The sequence below is a fragment of the Octodon degus genome, unplaced genomic scaffold (assembly GCF_000260255.1).
Source record: "Octodon degus isolate 3935 unplaced genomic scaffold, OctDeg1.0 scaffold00040, whole genome shotgun sequence".
Taxonomy (NCBI): Eukaryota; Metazoa; Chordata; class Mammalia; order Rodentia; family Octodontidae; genus Octodon; species Octodon degus.
Genome location: NW_004524616.1, coordinates 17,007,772 through 17,028,231, shown reverse-complemented (window position 1 = coordinate 17,028,231; position 20,460 = coordinate 17,007,772). Strand labels below are relative to the sequence as shown.

Below are 20,460 nucleotides of genomic sequence, written 5' to 3'. Positions count from 1 at the left end.
TTAAACGGTTTTGCAAGCTTGTGATTGAAATTTTAATTTCCTCTCTATCTCTTTGACTCTGCTTCATGCGATCTATTTCTTTCCTGTGTTGCTCATTCAAGGAATCCGTCATTTTTCTAATCTCCTCTATTTTTTTTTATCAACATCTTCTTTAGAAGCAGTTAGAAATTCTTTTACTGCAGTATTTTTTTCAGATTGGTTTTCCTGCCTATGTTTCTGTAGTTGCTTCTTTACTTCATCTGCTATGAGTTCTGAGAGTTCTTTTTTTATTTCATAAGAGAATTGCGCTCTGATTTCCTCTGTATTTTTCTGATGTTGCTTATTTACTATCGACGCTATTGATTCATGCATTTGAGCTGAGCTAGTGTCCTCCACACTTGTTCTGGGTGGGCACTGAGTTTCTTCTATATGTTTCTGCATTTGATTCTTTAGTGCAGATGTTATTAATTCAGGGATTTCTTTTTTTATTTCCAATCTGAGGTCCTCTATATCTTTCTGCAGCTGTTTCTTTATTTCAGAAACCGTTGATTCATTGCTTTCAGCTGTGTGATTTCCAATTTTTTCTGTGTTAGTGTCCTCTGTATTTGTTATGGGTGGGCTTGGGTTCTGAGGTTGCATTTTGTTCCTTCTTGTCATTTTGTGTAGCGCTCTCTTCTGACCTTTGTTGTAGATCTTTGCTGTAGTTACAACCTTCGCACATACTGAAGTTCAGGTGCAGCTCTCCAAAGTTTGGACTTATCCAGCTGCGTCTGCCTTGGGTCTGGCTGCTGTGCTTAGCTCCTTCCCACTGCTGCCCTTGAGGGTGAACCTGTTGTGCCCCTCTGGGAAGATGTTCTGCTCCTGGTCTAGCTGGGTTGTCTATCCTCTACACTCTCTGCGGGGATTGCACCTGCAGGGTTATACCCTAGTCGTGTATGCCAGGCCTGAGCTGTGCTTGGAGGGGTCAAGGTGAAGTAGAGGGAAGAGGAAGCTCTCCCACACACTTACTGGACCTGGGCTAGGACTGGGTCTGGGGGTTCCCGGAACTCAGCAGAAATTCCTACTCGGCGGGCGGGATGGGGGATGTACTGCGGAGTGGTGGGGGGCGGCCCAAGGGGATTGGAGAGGGTCCGGCCCATGCTGTGCCTGGGCTTGTGCTGGTCCCGCTGGCACAGCGTCACAGGAAGCTCTCCACACACTCACTGGACCTGGGCTGGGAGTGGGTCTGGGGATTCCCAGAACGCGGCAGAAATTCCTATTTGGTGGGCAGTGTGGGGGATGTGCTGCGGAGTGGTGAGGGGCGGCCCAATGGGGTGGGAGAGGTTCCGGCCCATGCTGTGCCTGGGCTGGGACTGGTCCCACCAGCACAGTGTACCAGGAAGCTCTGCACACACTCGCCGGACCTGGGCTGGGACTGGGTCTGGGTGTTCCCAGAAAGTGGCAGAAATTTCTACTCGGCGGGCGGGGTGCGGGATGTACTTCGGAGTGGTGGGGGGCAGCCCAAGGGGTTGGGAGAGGGTCCAACCCATTCTGCGCCTGGGCTGGGACTGGTCCTGCCGGCACAGGGTAGCAGGAAGCTCTCCACATACTCACTGGACCTGGGCTGGGACTCATTTAACAGCTTTTGCTACACAGATATCATCGAGCATTTTGCGAGTTTCTTCTGTGTCAAAGAGGTTGGCTTTAGGCAGCTTCACCCCCTAGAGCTTTCTCCAGCTCTTCCACAATGCTGAGTCTCTGGAAGGGCAGGGTGACGTCAATCTCATAGGCTTGGCCCTTGGTACCATCTGGGTGAAAGGTGATCTTGTAGCTGCCTGTAACGCTCTTCACCATTCCTGAAACCAACTTCTCTGTGATTTCCATGAAATCATGATAGTCTGCATATGCCATGTAGGACTCACAAGTGGTGAACTCAGGATTGTGAGTGAAATCAATTCCTATTCCTTCATTCTGGAACTGGCATCCAATTTCATAGATCCAGTCAATGCCTCCAACCACCAACATCTTATGGTAGAGTTCTGGAGCAATCCTCATGTACAAATTCATATCCAGCTCATTGTGGTAAGTGATAAAAGGCTTGGTCACCACTCACCCTGAGATGACGTTCATCATGGAAGTTTCAATCTCCAGGAATCCCAGCTCATCTATAAACTTCTTATATACGTGATGATCTTAGAGCAGATGATAAACTTTTGCTTCACGAAGTCATTCAGCATCAGGTCCAAGTTTCTCTGCTGATACCATGTTTCCTTGTCTTTGAGGCCAAAGTGCAGGTGAGGTAACATGTGCAGGCAGGGAAACAACTGTGTGATCTCATAGGGGATGATGCTCAGCTTACCCTTCTCGGTTTTCCCAGGATTCCCCTAAACTCTGATTATGTCTCACCGATGCAGTTTGTTGTTGATATGAATAAATTCTTCCTCTGATTTATAATTTCTGGAATTGGCCATAACTTGCAACTTGACTCCCCTGCTCAGAGGTCATGGAAGATGAGCTTCCCCACAGATGCTCTTTCAGTATGGATTCTACCTGCCACCTTCAAGGTGATGTCAGTCAGGTGATCCCCAGGCTGCAAGTGTTGTATTCCTTGATGAAGTGGGTAAGATGTCTACATGGAACTTTTGTGGGTACAGATCTTCACCACTGACCTTTAGCTGGTGCACTGTTTGACTGTGGAACTTATAGCATTGATTTGGGTCCAGGCTCTCTTCCTCAGCACCCACAACATCAGTCAGTAATGCGATTGGTGGCAGCTGTAGTAGCTTGGCTTAGCTGTTTCTCACTGAGCTCTTTCTGTTTGTCTTCCTTCTCTGCCACTTTCTTCTCATCTTTTAGGTATCTTTTTAGCTCATTTTTGCTCAGTTTTAGCTCACACTTCACTTTCACAGCCCCCTACACCATTGCCATCTCACCAATAACCTGATGAGAGGAAGTACAATTTTGATGACAACTGAATAGTGTAGTTGAATATAAAATTCTACAAATTTAAAATGCTTTGCCAGGCCAGATAGCTCACTGGATTAATATGCCTGTTTAGGCAGATGCAGGACCTGGGGCTCAATCCTTGGTATGCCATGTTGGCCCCACCATGGGGTGCACTGAGGTGATGATTGAGACTAGGCATGGTGGCATGCACCTATAATCCCAGTTCTTGGGAGGCTGAAAATAGGATGATCACTATGAGTCTGATCTGTGTAGTGAGACCCCATAGGCCCTGTACTAAATACATAAAAAAATAAATAAAGACTCCAGCCTTTAATGGATTAATGGCCAAAGTATGCATAATATAAAATTTTATAACAGCTGATAGGGACATTTACAGTTATTTACAGCCATCAATCATCCAAGGACAAAATAAGATATACTATGAATTTGAACAAATTTTGTAAAATGAGAATAAATTGCCCAGGATTTCAAATAAAAGCAAATTCAGTCTTAGAGAACAGATTCAAAAAGACAGCAAGACTATTGAAGTAGGGAGAACAAATTTATCTCAGTACCTGCAGTTCCTCAAGCCAAATAAAAATAAAATCTTTCTTTTATAAGGAAAGGTAATCAAAACTAGTAGTTCTTTTTTGGGAAGTGGTTTTAAATTTGGACAAGGAAAGGCTTAGCAGACAACATGATTACTGTTCCAACATGAAATGTGTAGTGCTGGGATCAGCTCATTCTAGGGAGAATGCTTTCTCAAGACTTGGGGGGAAGCTAAAGTTTAGGGACAGCATGACAGAGAAAAGACCTAGATTAAAGCTTAACAAATGGAAAACAGAGGATAAGAAAAGGACTGGTCTTATGACCACAACAAGTTTCAATATCACTGAACAAAACAAAATGTTGATATTTCATATAGAGATCAGAGCATATTTCTTTTTTCTGAGCTGAACAGCAGTTTTGTGTTTAATACACAAGGGACATTAGGTGGGGAGATCCCCATGAATATGTGTGGTTAAAGTTATCTGACAATCGTGCATCTCAGTGGGCAGAATCCTTTAGAAGTGTTCATTGTAAATTCTGAGGTGTCTCCAGATGGCTCCAGATCCTATAGATTTTCTTTTTTTTTATTCAATACTTTATTTATTTATTTATTTATTTTGTGGTACCGGGGATTGAACTCAGGACCTTGCCCTTACCAGGAAATACCTTAAAAAATCTATTTTTCTAAGGCTTATAACATGCTCAATAATTCCATAGACATAGATAAGACCAATTACATTTAACTGTGAAAGAGTAAAGTAACTTTCTTAATGTCTTAACATTAAAGGTGAAGCTAAAAACAAAAAGCCAGGATTTCTCATTTTTGATGCACACCTTAGCTGATTAATTCAACTATTTTTTCAAAAAGTAATATTGCTCAAAGGCACTAACTTTCAAGATTAGTAATAGTAATTTTACTTATCTGTTTTTTTAAATGTGTGTCTTTTGCCTCCTCTGTTTTGTTTTGATTTAACCTTGGAGGTTTACTTAATTATTTTGAATTTTGACTCAGTTTTACTGAAGCTTTGTTATGACTTATGTAGTTGGTTTTTTCCATAACCATAACTTATTGAAAGGCTGTTAGAATATTGATATTAACAATAATATTGTATTAGAAGTTAATATATATAACATAGTATTTATATAAGGAAAGAATTTAATAAAAGCTGAAGAAAAATTAACTGGTGAACTAATTTATAAAACCAAGAATGGTTTCAGCTTCTCAGTGTTGCAATATAAGATGTCCAATAGTCAACATTTCTCTTGATTTGAGAGATCCGTGGGTTGAAATTTAGTTATCTAGTCTCTAAACTTTCTGAATTTTTTCTTATTTCCAAATCTAATATTTAGAAGCAAAATTATTCATTTGGGTCAACAGTAGAGATGAAAACATAGCGTACTTTTTATTGAATCAAAATAGTTTAAAATAGTATGTTTTCTGCTACAAAGTCTTTTGTGGGTACCACTAATTACATGTCTTTCACATCACAGTATTTAAAAAATATAGGTACACATTGAAAATAGGCATAAATTGACTCAATGAATATTTTATCATATTAGATAATTTAAGATGGCACATGGGTTCAGAAAAATGTCTGTAGAAAATTAGTAATATTTATGTTATAGACTTTTTACTTTGGCTGAACATGGTGCATCTTGTCTCCCTGTATTATTAATTATCAACTTGAAATTATACAACCAAATGATACTATGTGAAATCATAGAAAAAACATATTAATTGAAAAATAACAAATAATTATCTTCAGGAGGGTTGACTTAAGCATTTGTCAAGTTCCAATTATATTAGTAGCAATCTTTTCATTTGATAGCCAGATAATGTGGTAATTAAAAACATATAATTAGCCAAAGGAAAATCTTAAATTATGAAGGAAATGAAAACAAAAGACATGGTATAATCCCATGAAGAATGGTTATTATAGGATCATAATGAAATATAACATCCTACAAATATATCTTATAAGCAAATAAAGGTCAAACCTTACTATATGCTTACTTGTTAAAATACTATAGAAGACCAGATAAAAAAAGTAGGTCTCAAATCACAAACACAATACAAAATGATCTTTCCCTCATGGACCTTTTTTTCAGTCCCAAATTATTGTGATGGGAATCTGATTAAAGACAGTCCTGGAAGGTGTCCACAGCTTTAAAGATTCAGTCTAAAATTGAGACCTACATGTCCACCACATTTCACCAGATCAAAGTGATTAAAAGTAATGCAATTTGGAGGCAAATGACAAAACTGTTGTGGATGAAGAATCATCGTTCTTGAGAGGAAGAGCATGAAGGTTGATTGATGGCATGAAGCAAGCAACGGATCCAAACAGGAGCCTTTATCTAAGATGTAAAAGACAGAATAGAACTTGTATTTAGCTCAGTTTACTTGGTTGTCAAGGGCCAAATAAAACCATTCAGTTGAAAATATACTTGGCCTACTTATACCACAACACCAGAACTTTTCAGTGCTTCTTTTAAAAATTAACTCTTGGAATTATGAAGCAATGTGAATCTTATTAATACTTTTCTCCTTTCTTTGTTGCCGACAAATATTAATGCTCTAAGCATGCCAACAAAGCTTGAAATGTCATAGCTCCTTTTACAGTGACACAGACCTCTTTCTTCTTCTTATAAAATCCTCTTCAGGGATGAAGTTGGAAAGAGCCCTGGGGAGGTGACTGTCTGATGATTCAGTGTTTCTCCCAAAGGCAGAGTTCTTTAAGTAAGGGCACAAGCAGTGGACAATGGCCCAGCGGATGTAGCTGTCAAAGATGTAGTAAATCAGAGGGTTCACATAGCTGTTGGCAAATGCCAGGGGTTCACTCACCTTTATCCCAAGCTGAAGAGCAACTGATGAAAAGTGGAGTCCATTTTGCAATCCAAAAACAATGGCTAGGAGCTTGAAAGTATTAAAGGGCAGCCAGGAGAAGACAAAGGCTGCCACAACAATAAAGATGATCATTATGGATTTCCTCAGCTTTTTGTTGTGCTTTCCCATTTGCTGGTAAGTGAGCACACAGCTTTCTTGTGATGCAACAGTAGCAGGTCACAATGTTCAGCAAGGGGACCATAAAGGTGAAAATTAAGGTGACCAGAGCCCATATCAGTTTCATTGAAATGGCTCTCTTCTCTGCACAGTAGGACTTATCCTCAATCAGCATGAGCTCCCTGGACAGAAAAGTAGGCAACCCTAGAAGGCCGGAGATCAACCAGATGCTGGCACAGACTCCATATGCAGTCTCTCCTTCTGAGTTTCCTGGATATGACTAGATACATGATGGCCAGGTAGTGGTCAACACTCATGCAAGTGAGCAAGAAGACGCTGCAGTTCATGTTGACCAAGATCAGGTAAGAGCTGCTTTTGCACAGAAAAGAGCCTGTTCTCCACAGTCCTAGAGATGCCTCTTTATCCACCCAGAGGGGCAATGTGACCAGAAAAGTGAAGTCAGAGACAGCCAGGTTGATGATAAAGATGTCAATTAGTCTTTGGCTGCCATGTTTGAAATGCAGTGCACCAACGAGGATGAGGTTGTCCAGCACTCCACTCAGGAACACAGCCAACTTCTGAAGTTCATTGTTGTAATTGCTCTCATCTTCCGTGAGTCATTTCCTGTCATCAGTCTGTGACCCCAGTTTTGCCCCTACGGATTTTCTTGTCTTATCTCCTTTCCTGTGTTTGACCAGTGTTGAGCTGAGTTTCTTGAATAGAATAATGCTTCTACTGACAAGCAGTCAGGAGACTAGAGTCAGGCCAGGCTGGAGATTTACAACGACCTAATTCCACTATGGTAAAAGTCTTTAATGAAATTGAAAGGGAAGCAATACTTTCAAACGCATTCCTAGAAACAGGCATTACTCTCATACTTAAACCGTAGAAGGCCTCAACCAGAAAAAGAAAACTACAGACCACTCTTCCTAATGAACATAATGCAGAAATCCTCAATACAATATTGGCAAACAGAATGTAGAAAATCAACAAGAATATTACTTACCATGACCAAGTAAGATTCATTCTAGCGGAAATGGTTCACCATATTCAAATCAATAAATATACTATATTAAAAGAACCAAAGACAGAAATCATATAATCATTTCAATAGATGCAGAAAAAGCATTTGAGTCAAATACCCTACAAAAAAAACTGGAATAAATGATCTTTATGGCAATCAGATAAAAGCTACATGGGATAAAAGTACAGCTAACAACATACTAAATGGTCAAAAATGGATAGTTTTCTCACTAACATCAGGAATAAGATAAGGATGTCCACTATCACCACTCCTATTCAATACAGTTCTGGAAACATTAGCCAGAGCAATTAGGTAAGAGAAATAAATAAAAGGAATAAGGATAGAAAAGGAAGAAGTTAAATTATTATTATTTGCAGATGACAAGATAGTCTACACAGCAGAACCTAAAAGCTCTACCAAAAGATTTCTAGATTTAATAACCAACTTCAGTGGCATAGCTGAATAAAAAGTCAACACTCAAAAATCAATAGCCTTCCTGTATAGCAATAACAAATTTACTGAAGAGAGAAATTATGGAAACAACACCTTTTACAAGAGAATCCCCCCTAAAATGAAATACTTAGAAATCAATCTAATGGGAAATGTAAAATACCTCTACAATGAAAGCTACTGTACTCTGAGAAATGAGATTGAAGTGGATGTCATAAAATGTTAAGATAAGGGCCAGCAAGATGGTTCAGTGGACTAAGCACCTGCTTAGGTAAGCACAGGGACTGCATGCCATGCCAGCTGCACCCCCCCCCAAGTCCAGGCATGGTGGCACACACCTGTAATCCCAGCATTGAGGAGGCTGTAAACAAGAAGATCACTATGAGTCCAAGCTGTATACTGAGATCCTGTACAAAATACATAAATTTAAAAAAATACAAAAACGATAAGATATCCTTTTGTTTCTGCAGGAAAAAACCAATATAGTGAAAATAGCCATACTTCCAACTGTACTATTAATGCAATTCTTATCAAAACTTCAACAGCATATCAATCAGAATTAGAAAAAATAATCCTAAAACTAATTTTAAACCAGAAGAAATCTATAATAGCAAAGGAAATTCTGAGCAACAAAGGCAGGACAGGCAGCATCACAATCCCTGACTTAAAATTGTACTACAAGATGCTACTATGAAGACAACAAAATGTAATGTATTACTTATTGTAACTTTCCTACTAACCTGTTTTGAAACTGTCTCACTGCTATTTCTTTCTTGATAAAATTAATTTAAAAATTATAATTTAAGATAAAATTAATTTATGGTGAAAAAAATAAAAGTGTACTACAGAGTTACTGTGATAAACTCACCATGGTACTGGCACAAACAGACCTGAGGATCAGTGGAACAGAACAGGAAATGCAGACACAACTCAAAACACATTCAGCTATGTTGTTTGACAAAGGGCTAAACATGTTCAATGAATGAAACACAGCCTCTTTAATAAATGTTGCTGGAGAAAGTGGCTGTCCATATGGCGAAGACTAAAACTAGACTCATGTCTAACATAAAGTCAAAGTGAACCAAAGATCTAAATATGAAAACACAGTCTACTGGAAGAGATAATATGTCTGGTATAGGCAGAAAATTCATGAACAAAACCCAGACACATGCAAAATATTACACAGAATCAACAGACGGGATCTCACCTTATTAAAAACCTTCTGCATAACAAAAAAATTGTAAAGTAAAAAGAAACCAAATAACTCATATCTATAACATATAAAGATTTTTTTAAATCAGCCCCCCAAAAATTCAAAGACTCAATCCAAAAAATGGACATCTGAGATGAATATACACTTCTCAGATGAAGAAATACAAAGAGCAAATAATATATTTTAAAAGTTCGGGTGGGGAGATAGCTCAGTATAATAAGTGCTTGCCCGGCAACTTCAAGGTCCTGAGTTCAATCCCTGGTACCACCAAAAAATAATAAATAAATAAACAAATAAATAAAAAGTTCAATATCGTTGGTTATTCAAGATATGAAAATTATAAAAAAAACTGAGATTCTATCTCACTCCAGAAAGAATGGCTATTATCAAGAAATCCGCCAATAACAAATGCTGACAAGGCTGTTAGGGTAAAGGAATTCTCCACTGTTGGTGGGAGTGCAGATTTGTGCAACCACTGTGGACAACAGTATGGAGATTCTTCAAAAGCTACAACTGGGGCTGGGGGAGATGGCTCAGTAGAATCAGCGCTTCCCTGGCAAGTGCAAGGGCCTGAGTTCAATCCCCGGTTCCGCAAAAAAAAAAAAAAAGAAAGAAAAGAAACAAAAAAGTACAATTAAAGGTCCCATTCAACCCAGCTATTCCTTTGCTGGGTATCTTCCCAGAAAAACTAAAAACATCATACCCCGGTGATACATGCTTACTCATATTTATAGTAGCACAATTAGTAATAGCTGGATCTTGGAAACAACTCAAATGCCCATCAACCAAGGAATGGATAAAGAAGCTGTGGTCATTTTATACAGTGGAGTGCTGTTCAGCCATAAAGAAAGATAAATTTGTGACTCATATAGGTAAATAGCTATAGCTCAAGTCCTTACTCATAAGTGAATTAAATCAGAATGATGTAAATATCATATTGTTTCCCTAATGTGAGAAGCTGAATAAATAAGTTCCAAAATGTTCAATAAGTAGTGTGAAATGAGAAGAAGCTCTTCTAAAGGAAAAAGCAACTGGAAATGGGGAAGGGAGCAAAGAAAGGGAAGAGGGAAAAATTATATATATATATATATATATATATATATATATGAGTTAAAATACTTATACTACTAATTTCTCTTAGTCCATTGATAAGCAAAGTTTGTGCCAATATTGTTTAGACAATTTTTATGACTATATATTGTACTTTAAGTAATTACTTTGAAGATAAAAATACACTATGTATTAATTTTTGTTACTCTATTATCTTGTTTTGAAATATTGGGATTCTTTTCTCTTTCAAAGGAAAAAAAGAAACTTGGGCTCTTACACACACTATTTGACTAGAAATGTAAAATGGCACGAGTACCTTAGTTAACAGTAAGTTTCAAATAATGTACATATACATGATCTGGTCTAGCCACTTCAGTAACAGATACTACCCAAGAGAAACACAGACCAAAAAAAAAAAAAAGACTTACACAGGAATATATATTACAGTTTTAACAATAAGGAATCAAATATACATTAGTATGTGAAATGATCAACAAACTGTGTCAAATCCAATAGTATTATAGGACTAAATAGTAAATTACTCAAAAGTGAATTAAAGTAACTATTAGTACTAGTTATAATGGGGATGGATCACAAAATAATTATTTTGGGTGAAAGAAACCATGCATTTAATGCATTTAATTAGTCATTTATGATCCTATCCACTATGATTTGTTTTTGTTTTTCTGTCTTCAATATTTGAGATTTTATTGGTTGTGCTGAGGATCAGTACACATGATTCACTTTGTACACAATTCTTAACACATCAAAAAATGCCGTGTATTTTTTTTTTCAGTTATTCCAGTTACTTTCCAGCTTCAAATTTAGAGGCAAATTTTCTGTAAGAGGTTTAAGTACCAATATCTTCAAATGCTGACAAAGTATTACTTAAATTTTAAGACCCACCAATACACACTTTTGTATCATATACACTACATACTCAAATGTTTTATCTTTCACAGCATATTAACAAAATGAAGCAAACCAGACTACCACTACCAAAGATGTTAAGTACACACGATTCTTACAGGGCAACAATTAGGAAGTAGTTTTCTTTAGGAAACAATTATACTAAAAACATAGGAATAGAAGCCATTTAAAGTATCTAAGGCATATTAAATGCATGGCTATAATTCCAAATTAGTATGTTTTGTACTGTAGGATATAAAACTACCCCCCATCTATGGAATGTTAAGCTGACACCCAAGACAGTCAAAGCCTACCATAATTCAATATCCCACTACTTCTGGTTGTACCAAAAAAATAAACAACCAGAGAATTTCATCTCTAAACAAAATCATTTACACTGAAAACTGCAGTGAGGTGGGATTCCCTCCTTTTCAAAATGTTTCTAGAGCTACTAAAAAACTTGCATTTACAAAATATTGTATTACAAAATGATAAAAATATTATTCTGGATTGTACAAGAAGGCAGACAGGGAGCACTGATAAGACATGGTGTGTGATTAATCAGACTTGGCTTCTTTGTCTTCTGCTTCATCAGAGGCTGCACTCTCCTCATTTTTAGTTTCTCCATTTTCTGCAGGTAAATCTTCTTTGGTTTCTTGATTGGTTACTTCAGTCTGTTTTCTCTTGGCTCCCCTTTTCCCTTTTGCTTGAACTTTTTTGTCCGAAGGTGTATCCTTTTCCGCTGCCTTTTTTGGTTTCGTTTGCACTTTAGCTGGAACAGGTTTAGCCTACAACCTCGCCAAGCTCCTCTTGGGCTCCGCTTTTGCTGCTCCTTCAGCTGGCCGAGCTGACCTTCCTCTTGGACATCTTGGCAGCGCGCGCGTTGGGGGGCAGAGCTGCGGATTGAGGTGTACGCGGAGCCTCACGGAGCTGCGCAATTCAAAAGCTGCAGACCCTCCTGCCCAGAGCTGCTGGGACACCCGGTCCACTGCTATGATTTGTATCTAGATGTCTCCCAAGCCAAAAGCTGCATATGGTCATGGGAGGTGGCTGAATCTAAAGCTTGTGATTGGTTCATTGTCTAGTGCTAGCATTGGGAGTGTGAGTGCTACAGCCATCCTAGGCAGGTAGCCTGCATACAGTATAAGTGATGAAAAGAGGCTTGCTCTCCCCTCTTTCACTCTTCATGCTTTTACTGTCTTCTGTCACCACAAAGAAGACATGTTGCTTCCTCTGCCATACTACCTGCTTTGGAGCTGACTGATAATGGACTGAAACTGCCACAAACTGTGAACTAAATAAATCTTTTCTTCCTTAATTTTGGACATCAGATATTTTGTCTCAGCAATGAAAGAAAAGTGAGTAAGACAATCCCTTGTGTAGCTAGCGATCTATATAGTCAGGAACAAGAGAGCAGTGATTATCTAGGATGGGATGGGGCAGACAGAGGAAGAAAGTGATTCTAAAGTACAAACGGGTATGGAAAAGAGAGAGAGAGGTAAAAAAAGAAAAAGTATTGTAATCCAGAACAATGTACCAAAGGATATCTTGATTTAGTACAAGCATCTTGTATGTTGTACATGCTTTGGCCGTTTAGTCTGTTTTTTAATATTTATATATGATAATTGTATAAGGTCTTAAAAATAAATCTGATGCTGAAAAAAATAAAAGAGTAAAAGAAGAAAAAACTGAACTGTATAATGTACATGTATCAATTCCCTGTAGTGAATGTAATCATTTGCTGTAGCAAACACATACCAAAAGTTAAAAAGCAAAAGAGCAAAGGCAGTGCAAATGAAAAACAAGCATGAGAAAACCTCGAGGAGTGATGAGTTCGTTCATTATCCTGATTTAGGTGATGGTTTCACAGCATAAGCAAATGTCATAGCACATCAGTCTATGATAAATATCTACAGCTTATGTCAAGGATGCCCTGTAAAACTGTTAAAATGTGTATTGTATTCTTTTGTGTCTGTAATACATATTTCTCATTATCTTTTTACCCTATAAGAATTATCACCAGCATTTTAACAATAATTACCTGGGCAGAGAAAAAAGTGGGATGTTTTAAGTTTTCTCCTGAAAAACTTACCCTCTTTTTTTTAAGTTCCTGCAATAATTTTAAATATTCTTCTAAGATTAAATTGTTCTTTACAACTCACTTTTTAAACAGTTCTTTAAAACTATGTGCTGCATTAGTGAAAAGTAAAATCAAGTTTACAGCTTCTTTATGACAGAGTTCACCCAGCAGCCATGGTGGCGGTGATGGCGGCGGCACAGGAAAGCGACAGGAAAGATAAAAGAGATTTTTACTGCAGACATGAGAGAACCGCAGGGAAAGACAAGCTGGAACCCTCCGGTCCCAAACAGTGGAGGGCAGCTATAGTAATAGGTTCCTGAAGGGGGCGGGGCCTTGGGAAGTGAGGTGATGACGTTGTTAGGGCTCATTGGATATCCTCCTGGGAGGTAAGGTAGATCATCTTTGCACGCCGGATGAAGGGAATGCTGGGAAGAAGAGCTAGGTAGTTGTTCTGGGCTCATTGCCACCTTGTGGAGACACTGTGGTGATTCAGCCAGTTTCCACATGGGCCGGACCCATCTCTTTGTACATTCTTACTACTTTGATATGGTCTCAGGTTTCTTTACAATGATGATAAATTCTCTATATTAAATTTTTTTCTTCAAAGAAAGCCCCCTGTCTTGCTTATAGGCACTTGAAAAATTGTCTACTCCACCAGCAACTATTTCATTACTTATATCCCCAATAAATAAAATGTTCAGAAAGGCAATCTATAAGCAGGGACTCTGGACCCCGTATCCTCAAGGAGGGACTACTGCGGACTTTCTGGGCTTCACTCCTGCACTCGTGGTCTTATCAATCAGGAAGAGCAGGAAGGCTTCTCGCCTCCTGCCCAGCACCAAGCACACCCTGGGACAGTGCTTTTAGTACAGGTAAAGTGGGCAGGATGGGCTGGGCCGCGGCAGGGTGGGGGACAGGGTGGGCAGTCGCAGGGCCCCATTCTCGTTCTGGCCAGAACGACTGGTAGAGGACAAGCCGTGTGACGTGTCGCCTAGGCCGCGTTCTCATTCTAAGCGGCTGCCCCGCCTAAGTCGACCTGGCGCTGGGCTCTTCTGGTGCGGGCTGCGCCATGCTGCTGGGCAGCCGTGCCCTTGGCCAGGCCCTGACCCTGGCTCTCAGCAGGGCGCGCTGCCCCGTGCTCCACCGCTTCGCAGGTCCCCGCACCGTTGCGCCCAGACGCCCACTGGCCGGCGCGGCCTCCTCGGAAGACATCACCTCCGCGCCGCCCCGGGTCCGCCAAAACTTCCACCCCGACTCGGAGGCCGCCCTCAACCACCAGATCAACCTGGAGCTGTATGCGTCCCACGTGTACCTGTCCATGGCCTGCTACTTCTCCCAGCATGATGTGGCACTGCACAACTTCGCAGGCTACTTCCGGCGCCAGTCCCTGGAGGAGCGCGTGCATGCTGAGATGCTGGCGAGGCTGCAGACCCAGCGCGGTGGCCGCGTGTGCCTGCTGGAGGTGCGCAAGCCTGAGAGTGACGACTGGGGTGGCGGCCTAAAAGCTATGCAGTGCGCACTTGCGCTGGAGAGGCACGTGAACCAGTCGCTGCTGGACTTGCACACGCTGGCCTCGGACAAGAAGGACCCCCACTTGTGCGACTTTCTGGAAACCCATTTCCTTAATGAGCAGGTGAAGTCTATCAAGGAACTAGGTGACCATGTGCGCAATTTAGTCAGCCTGGGGGCCCCAGATTCTGGCCTAGCAGAGTACCTTTTTGACAAACATACTCTTGGAAATGAAAACAAGCAGAATTAAGTTGCAGGCTGCCATCCCCACAGCTCAGTGGTCCCGAGATCCATAGTGAGGTGTCTCCTGCTTCTTGCCCTTAAGATTCACCACCGCCTTTACATTCTTCTCCTGTTATAGTCGTCCTCCAATAAACATATAGAGAAAACATACTGAGCCCGTGTTAGCAACAGCTTTCTGTGTGCATCAAGCTACTCATCTTTTCACAGGCTAATATTTCAGGATATGACAGTAATGAAAAAGGTATTTAAAAAGTGCTATGAAAAAAAAAATAAAAAGTACTGCGATATTACTAAATACTACAAATTACCAAATATTACTCCTGTGAACACACAGTAAAATTCTATGATTTTTTAGTTCACTCTGTGCCTGCTAGCTTCAAGATGCTAAAGTGACAAAAACTTGTATGATAAGAAAATAACTGTAAAACAAAGACAACCATAAGACAGAGTACTGTGAAAGTGTGCTTGCAAAATTCTATAACAATCTTGGCCTTTTCCCGTTGTGTTCAAAGAAATAGCAATGTATGGAGACAACCTTTTTTTTTAATGTATTTGGTACTGGTCTACAGGGTCTACGAGGTCTCACTTATGTAGATCAGACTCGCAGTGATTCTCCTGTTTTTGGCATCTCAAGAGCTGCGATTACAGGCATGCGCCACCATGCTGTCTTGCAGTCCTAGCATGCCCCTGGGGGCGGGGGAGGAATGGCATGGCATATGATCTATTTTTTTAAAGACTTGATAATCAAATAAAATTGGGATAAGCTTTACCAGGTATCAGTGCTGGCATTGTAGTCACTGTATGTATTACCATTTCAAGAGCTCTGAGAAGTGCTGGAATCAAAAACAAAAAGCTTGAATGATTTCTATTTAGTTGTGTTTCCCAAACATATGCAATTACAGATAGTTTTTGCCTTTAAAAAAGAAAAGTAATAAAACAGATCTGTTTCGTTTCAGATTATATATGGTTGGCATTGGGCTAATCTCCCTTTCTTCACAACAAAAAGAGTAAAAGCACTATCAATTTTTTAAAACATACTTAAAAGAGTTAAAAAAATAAAACACCTTTCTATCATTAGAATAGAGGAGAAGAACATTGCAGTAGAAACTCAAGAAAAGGTCTGGAATGAAGGAAGCATCCTGTGGATAGATGTTTCTTTTAGAGAGGGCAGAGCTAAGAAAAGGGAAGAGTATTATAGTGAGCAGGAATTTGGGCTAGACTAGGGCACTGGGTGGTTGGAAAGATGGGCTGTGAGCACAGCCCAGGAGGGAAGAAGTCTGGGCTTAATAATTATAGTCAAAGGCAGTGCCTGCATGGTGTTCAACAGAAGACTGCTGTGCTAAAAGGTGAACAATCAAGATGAACATCTTAATCTGTCTGTGTAGAATCACAATCTGAAAATAACCTGAATATCTATGTTTGCTAGGGTCCTTTGCGACACAGATGCCAAGATGAGATTAAAGCTTTCATACTTTAGAGAAAGCTGGCCTCCAGGAAAGGAAGAAAAAAAAGTTGTGCATAGTTCCATGGAAAGTTGTATGTCTTTCAAGATTTCCAGCCTAAGTCGCTAATCAGAGGAATTTCAAATCTCCCTGCAATGGGCTTAAGAAAATACTTTGTTTTTTGTTTTGTTTTGTTTTGTTTTGTTTTGGCAGTACCGGGGATTGAACTCAGAATCCTGCACTTGACAGGCAAGCACTTATTCTACTGAGCTATCTCCCTAGGCCCAGGAAGTACTTTGCTTGTACCTAAAGAACCTATGAAAGTACTTGTCTCTAAATGAGATCCACTGGCATAGCAGCTGAGGCCTTTGGCAGATTTTGCTTCCTACACTCCAAGATTTGAAGAGCACTACACCACTTCAAAAGTATATTTTAGGTAAAATACACATAGAGCAGCACCTTAGCTGTAGTTAAATATTATTTTGTCAAACATGATGTGGACAGAAATTCACAATATAATTTTTAAAGAAAGCAGCCTTCTAAGACAAGGCTGTTATATAATTCTATATAGACTTACAGAGAAAATTATCTAAAATCTATGTAATAAAATGATTGGAGAGCTTGGGAGATAGCTCAGTAGAATAAGTGTTTGCCTGGCAAGTGCAAGGTCCTGAGTTCAATCCCCAGTTCCACAAAAAAAAAAAAAGATTGGAAATATATATACCAAGAAATTTAGCTGGACAATCTCAAATCTTGAGAATGTGGATGGTATTTTTAAAATCTCCTATGGGAAGCCATTGGCAATCATTATTATCTTAATAAGAAAAACAACATATATGTGTGTGTATATGTATGTGTATACACACAAAGGATTGAATTATGATGAAACCAATGGTAATAGAAATAAATGCTAGTGACTGCCATTTAAATTTTGTGATCAGATGAATGGAGGAAATTACAGAAATGGGTTACAGAAACAAATGATAACTCTCAAATATACTCCTAGAATTATTAGAGAACAAGAGTTAAGATCTCTGCAGGAGGAATAAGTAATGGGGAGTACATAATGATTTTGGGTTGGTTTGGTCCCTTAAGGGGGTCGATTTTGCTCACAGGCATCCATTTGTATAAAAATTTTCTCTGTGATTTTTTCAGATATCAAAATGCAAGCCAATAATGTGTCATGATATTTTACAGTGAGGACCACTCACTTTTGTAAATAAAATAGAACTGGAGTAATGTGAAAGTGAGAGAAGTAAGGGTGTTGTCAAGTGAAACTTTCATGTCAGTGAGCTTGCATGTGTATGTGCTCTCATGTATTTACATGCTGAATAATGGAGTATATTATTCTGTGTTTCTGTCAAAAACATTCACCAGTCACTCTCATATGTGAACATAGAGTGACCTCTCTCCTTAAATCTCTAAACCTTTCTTACTCCCACTGGCAATAGGTAATCCTCTTATTTCACTTAGAAATTCAAAGTAATTGAAGAATTTCACACTTTTCCTGCACAAGGACTCAAGGGTACCTACCATAATCTTTCTCTTGCATCACTTTTTCTCATTGTTGATTTCCAAGAGAAGGCAAACATAGTGTTGTTTCTGCTCATCTTAACACTGAATTTAGATTCACATTACTAAAACATCACATTACTGAAATATCAAAGTACCACACTTTCTTTACTTATCTCTTTCACAACAAAACTTGAAAAGGATATTTCTTTTTCCTATCTCCACTTCTTACTTTGTTCTTACTTTATCTCTTCCAAGTAAGGGTTATTTTCTTTTCCTGTCATCTATAGATTTTGTGTTAATAAATTAATTTCTCAGTCTTCCTCATGATATAGGGGAAATACTATAACTCCCAACCTGTTAAAATGTCAAATGCATCAAGTTCATGTTACCTAAAATGAAGAATGAATTTTAAGGAACAACTTATAAGACTAAGAAAAATTTATTGAGAGTGTTAGCACTTGAGAAATAGAAAGAGATCTGAAAGTGAATTGCCCATGAGCCCACTTTTCAAAATAAGTTTTATAAAGAGAAAAAAGGCACAAGATGGGTACAACATGGGTCAAAACTATGATCAATAAGATTACAAGTACAACTGCTTAGGTGATACTGACCCAATGAGGAGGAAGTTCACACATAGCAAATGTACATGGAAAGAACCAAAACCATTTTAGGAAGGAATGGATATGGTCAGCAACCTAGATCACTAATTAATTTTATCTAGACTTATTTGGCCCAAGTAATATCAATTATAGTATAATCTTCAATATATTGCTTAATTCTTAGGCACATAGGCCTAGTCACTCCTTCTTAGTTATAATGTATTCTCATCTTCTACAGTGACTCCCTAAAGGACCTACCTATGTCTGACTGTAATATTTTTACCTAGCTCAGTTGTCTGTAATACTCATTATTTAACCAGCTAGCAGTGATGTCAAGTTATCTATTGATACACTTGCTGTTGTATATGTTTAATCTAACCTTTGAAATATATTTACATATTAAAATGCTTGATGCTTTTCTTCTCAGATATTTAATAGACATGTCATTTTAACGTGTGTAAAACTATACTATTGTGTTTATCATTCCACACACGTTTATTCCACTCCTGTGCTTCACAAAATGTACCACCATTCTACCAATTTCTACAACCTATCCATTCTTCATTTTTCTCTTTCATGTTAGTCGAGTCCATTAACATTTTTTCAAGACTTCCTTAAAAATAGATTTTGAAGCTAGGTGTGATGACACACACCTATGAGGCCAGCACTCATGAGGCTGAGGCTGGAGGATCAATGTGAGTTTCATACCAGCCTGGGTTACAAAGTGAGTTCAAGTCCAACATGAACTATGTAGCGAAACTGTCTCAAAGCAAAAAAATAGATTTTGAATTTTCTTGCAGCCTTCATCATTGCGGTTATGGTAATAAGCTCTCAACATTTCCTGAATTATCACATTTTACATCATATTCTTAAAAAATCTAGTTGCTTTTATATGTTTCTTCATTTTCCCATAAAGAACCCCAAGTGTGTTCGTTTTTAGGCTTAAGTCAGATCTTATAACTTCTCCTAAATCTTTGAAAATTTCTCCTCTAGTTAGGAAGACATGTCAAGGAAAAGAACGTTATAATGACTTCAGAGAGCCCTCTGGGTCCCTGATGTCTCTTTGATTGAATGTAGTCTGTGAATACATTACACAGGTGATATCACCACCTCTCACTGTTGAGACTGTCTGTTTTATGTCTATGATGAGGTAGAGAGGGGGAGAAAACAAGAAAGAAAGAAAGAAAGAAAGAAAGAAAGAAAGAAAGAAAGAAAGAAAGAAAGAAAGAAAGAGGAAGGAAGGAAGGAAGGAAGGAAGGAAGGAAGGAAGGAAGGAAGGAAGGGAAAGAAAAAGAAAGAGAGAGAAAGAAAGAGGAAAAATACATATTTCGCTGAATATATTCTACATCTGCCTTAATTTGCTGCCTTTTTGGTTTACCTATTCTTTGTTTTGTTCACAACTATTTTCACTAAGTACCTATTACTACCTATTACTAGGGTTACAACTAAAATAAGTGAATGAGTGAGTAAGCAAATGATTTGAAATATTGTAAACTCAAGTGAAAGTGATAATCTGGACTTTTCAAAAAGTTTATCAGAGAAATTTGAAAGTTATTCATGTAGAGACAGGTAAAACTGAACTAAGAAAGCAAACAGACAAAAGAGAACAGAGAAATGGAAACCACATACTGCAAGTTAAACAATTAAAGAAGTTTTAGTTTTAGAAGAAATTATATAAGGAGCGCTTGAAAGGTTATAAAGCTAGAACATAAAAATATAAAGAAAGAGACTGCTTTGTGAAGGTATGGCAGGGAAGGTGCGACTGTCAGCCTGGAAAGTAAAAACGTCATTTTAATTCAACTAACAGGAGGACAAAAGTCAGATGAACATTCTCTCAGGAGACTCTTTGTCAATATACACCTAAAGCTCCTGTAATACAAATGTGTGAATTTTAGTCCCTGTCTCGTTAGGTGGAGAATTTCTGCTGATTGTAGTTCACATCCTCGCTATGGGGAAGTTTTCTTTGAAC

The 20,460-nt window shown here is 38.7% G+C and overlaps 1 protein-coding gene and 2 pseudogenes across 1 annotated transcript; 1 reads left to right on the top strand and 2 right to left on the bottom strand.

Moving 5' to 3' along the window:
- Positions 1 to 2,886, bottom strand: part of LOC101590577 — a 9,423-nt pseudogene extending 6,537 nt beyond the window's left edge.
- Positions 2,887 to 6,070: 3,184 nt separating this feature from the next.
- Positions 6,071 to 7,483, bottom strand: LOC101590183 (annotated as a pseudogene).
- A 6,729-nt stretch (positions 7,484 to 14,212) lies between these two features.
- Positions 14,213 to 15,040, top strand: LOC101589392 (ferritin heavy chain). Its single transcript, XM_004631360.2, has one exon. The coding sequence runs from the start codon at positions 14,253 to 14,255 to the stop codon at positions 14,940 to 14,942; it is 690 nt and encodes a 229-aa protein (XP_004631417.1). The 5' UTR covers positions 14,213 to 14,252; the 3' UTR covers positions 14,943 to 15,040.
- Positions 15,041 to 20,460: the final 5,420 nt, after the last annotated feature.

Coding starts and splice junctions, on each gene's coding strand:
- LOC101589392 (XM_004631360.2), top strand. CDS start 14,253: ATGCTGCTGGGCAGCCGTGCCCTTGGCCAGGCCCTGACCCTGGCTCTC.